Raw genomic sequence first — 3,081 nt, 5'->3', positions numbered from 1 at the left:
TTTGTTGCCTTGCAGCATACAACTTCGTATTCACGAGCAGCTCGTAACTAATTGCAATCATGTTTCACGCAGTTTATCGACTTGCAACAATGTAACGGTATCCATGAGCAACTCATACAAGAGTTCATAATCATGTGGTATTAGTGCTCAATAAAATATCTCTCTTGCCACAAAACAATAATTTGTGAGGGATCAATCGGTACTTTCCTATCACCGGAGTTCAAAGCAAGAGGAAGATTGTGTTTAGTGGGGACGAGAAGAGAAGAGAGAGGCACCCCACCGCCCACCCTACCCGTTCGTCCTTTGGAGAGGAAACCTAACCTAAACTACTAGCCGGAGAAGATGCACCGAGATTCTCTTCCCCGCCACCGGCCGCCAAAGCGGCAGGCAAAGGGAAGGAAAATCCATAGACTCACCGGTGAATTTTGGAGGGGATAACTCCGTATCCACGAACAGCTCGTAACTAATTGTAACCATGTTTCGCGCGATTTGTCGACTTGTGGCAATGTAACGGCATTTTTTTTTGCAGGCAATGTAATGGTATTCATGAGCAACTTATATACCAGTTCATAATAATGTGGTATAACTGCTCAATAAAGCTCTCTCTTTTCACAAAATAATAATTAGTGAGGGATCAATCGATGCTTTCCTAGTATCACCGGAGTTCTCTTACATTAAGCAAGAGGAAGATTGCATTTAGAGAAGAGAAGAGAAGAGAAGAGAAGGCAGAGGAAGGCACCCCACCCCACCCCACCCCGTTCGTCCTTTGCCTCATTATTTCACTTCATTCACTCACTCCCATCGATCCAGCAAGGGGAGGGGGGAGGGGAGCCAAGCCCTAGCCAGAAATCCACCATGTCCGACCACATCGACCTCAACGCCGCCGCCGTCCCCCAAACCCTAGCCTCCGCCAAGCGCGGCCGCGGCCGCCCCCGCAAGAACACCCCGACCCCGCCCCCCGCCCCTGCCCCGGCCCCGGCCCCGCCCCCGGCCCCCAGCAACGCCACCCCCCCGCCCCCCGCGGCGCCGGATCCGGCCGCCCCAGCCCCTGCCCTAGCCGGGTCGGGCCCCTCGGCCGCCTTCGCCCCCAAGGACCTGGTCTGGGGCAAGAAGCTCTCCCACCCGTCCTGGCCGGGGGAGGTCCTCTCCGTCGCCTCCGGCGGCACCCAGCTCCTCGTCTCCTTCTTCGGCGAGAAGGCCCTCGCCTGGTGCGACGCGGCCCAGCTCAGGCCCTACGAGGCCTACTTCACCGTGGGGGAGCTCTACGACGGCGAGGCCGACGACTTCGACGCCGCCGTCGACGCCTCCCTCGACGAGTTCTCCAGCCGCGTCCAGGCCGCCCTCACCGCCGCCGACGCCCCCGCCTCCCTCAGGCGGCCCTTCGTTCCGCTGGATTTCCTCGCCTCGCTCCAGGATTTGGCTGCCGACCGCATGGGCTTCAGCAACCGGGTGCAGGCCGCCATCACCAAGGCGCATCTCAGGGCCTTTGATGAGTTCAGGGCTCTGCCTGACCCCCCTGTGTACACCTTGGAGCTTGGTATAGCGAATGCTGATGCTTTGGCCGCTCCTTCCCCCATGGATCGGGGCAGGAGGAGCGCAAGGGAGGTTAACTGCGACTCATCGGCGACCCCGCCGTCCCGGAGGGGGAGGAAGAGGAAGGAGGAGGTCCAGGAGGCCGATTCTGATGAGGACTGGGACCCACGCAAGAAGGGTGCCAGTGACTCTGATACTGATGTGGACATTGGGCGTAGGAGGGCCCGGAGGGGCAGGGGTAGCAGTAGCGCCGCACCACGCAGTGGCGGAACCGGGAGGCCACGTGGGAGGCCTAGGAAAACGGATTCTGCTGCAAAGCCCTCACAGCCTGCAAAGGTGAAGGATGAGGAGGTGGAAGAGAAAATAGAGTATCCATCGGCCGCCGAATTGTTACTTCAGCTTACATCAGTTGCTTCCGATCCGTTCAATTTCAAGGGTTATGATTCTGTGGATGTGATCTTTAGCTTCTTCTCAAAACACAAGGACTCGAAAGCACCGAGCGAGTTGAATGATAAAGAGCTGTTGGAGATATTTGGTGGTAAGAAAGGAAGGAAAAAGTCCGTTGGAAGTTTTACCAAGGCGAAACATGAGATTGAGGCAGAACAATTGGAGTTGGAGACAGCGGATGGCCAGAGGGGCAGGAGGAAATCCGCGGGGGGCATCTACTCGGCTCGAAAGGCGGAAGATTCTTACTGGTGTGACATTATCATCAGCGATTTCGACGATGGAGATACATCAAGTGATTATGAAGGCCGCAAAAGGAAGCGGGTGTCTCAGAATAGGAATGGCAATAAGAAGGCGAAGCAGGAAGTAGCACCTCAAGATGAGGCTTCTACTGATCTTCCAGATAAGAAACCAGCAGATGGTCCAGCAGCTTTGATTCTATACTTTGGCAGTGCAGAATCCATTCCTTCGGTGGATCGTATCAACAATGTGTTCCGTGCTCATGGAGCGATCATCGAGGGTCAGACTGAGATCACCAAGAAGTCAAAGACTGCAAAAGTAGTCTTCTCTAACCATGCTGATGCGGAGCAAGCCTATAGCACTTCAGGAAAGTACAATGCTTTTGGTCCAGCACTTCTCACATATGAAATTAAATACCTGCCATCTGCTCCTCAAATTCCTTAGACGGCACTGGCTAAGCTGTCTATCTTACCATTGGAGGTACGCATAATCTTTAGCATTTTGAACCATTTCCTGATTCATTAGCTCCTGCCAATTTAGTGTACCTTTTACCAACATTGTACATCATGAAAACAGGGAACTGCGTTATGAAGATGGGAGCAGGGGAACATAAGTGCGTGTCACCGACTTAGATCTAGGAGACTCGCTGACCAGGTCATGTGAGCTATTGAGTTGGCCAGTTGAGTGAGAAAAGTTGTAGGTTCTCTCTAGTGTTATGTATCTGGAAGGCTGCCTGTGTACTTGGGGTCGAAGGTGGTTTAAACTGTGTGTTAGATGGTACCTTGGTAACTTGTCCTGTTGTATGTTGTGTCTAGAAGTCATTGCACAGCCGTGGATGTTTATGGTATTATGTTTGTTGTCTTA

General features: G+C 53.5%; 1 protein-coding gene across 1 annotated transcript; it reads left to right on the top strand.

Moving 5' to 3' along the window:
• Positions 1-753: 753 nt before the first annotated feature.
• LOC125535469 (uncharacterized) lies at positions 754-3,081 on the top strand. The gene is made up of 2 exons (XM_048698523.2): positions 754-2,697; positions 2,794-3,081. The coding sequence occupies exon 1, from the start codon at positions 856-858 to the stop codon at positions 2,659-2,661; it is 1,806 nt and encodes a 601-aa protein (XP_048554480.2). The 5' UTR covers positions 754-855; the 3' UTR covers positions 2,662-2,697; positions 2,794-3,081.

The sequence above is a fragment of the Triticum urartu genome, chromosome 2A, assembly GCF_056163025.1.
Source record: "Triticum urartu cultivar PI428250 chromosome 2A, HENAU_Tu73, whole genome shotgun sequence".
NCBI lineage: Eukaryota > Viridiplantae > Streptophyta > Magnoliopsida > Poales > Poaceae > Triticum > Triticum urartu.
This window is presented reverse-complemented; position numbering and strand designations above follow the sequence as displayed.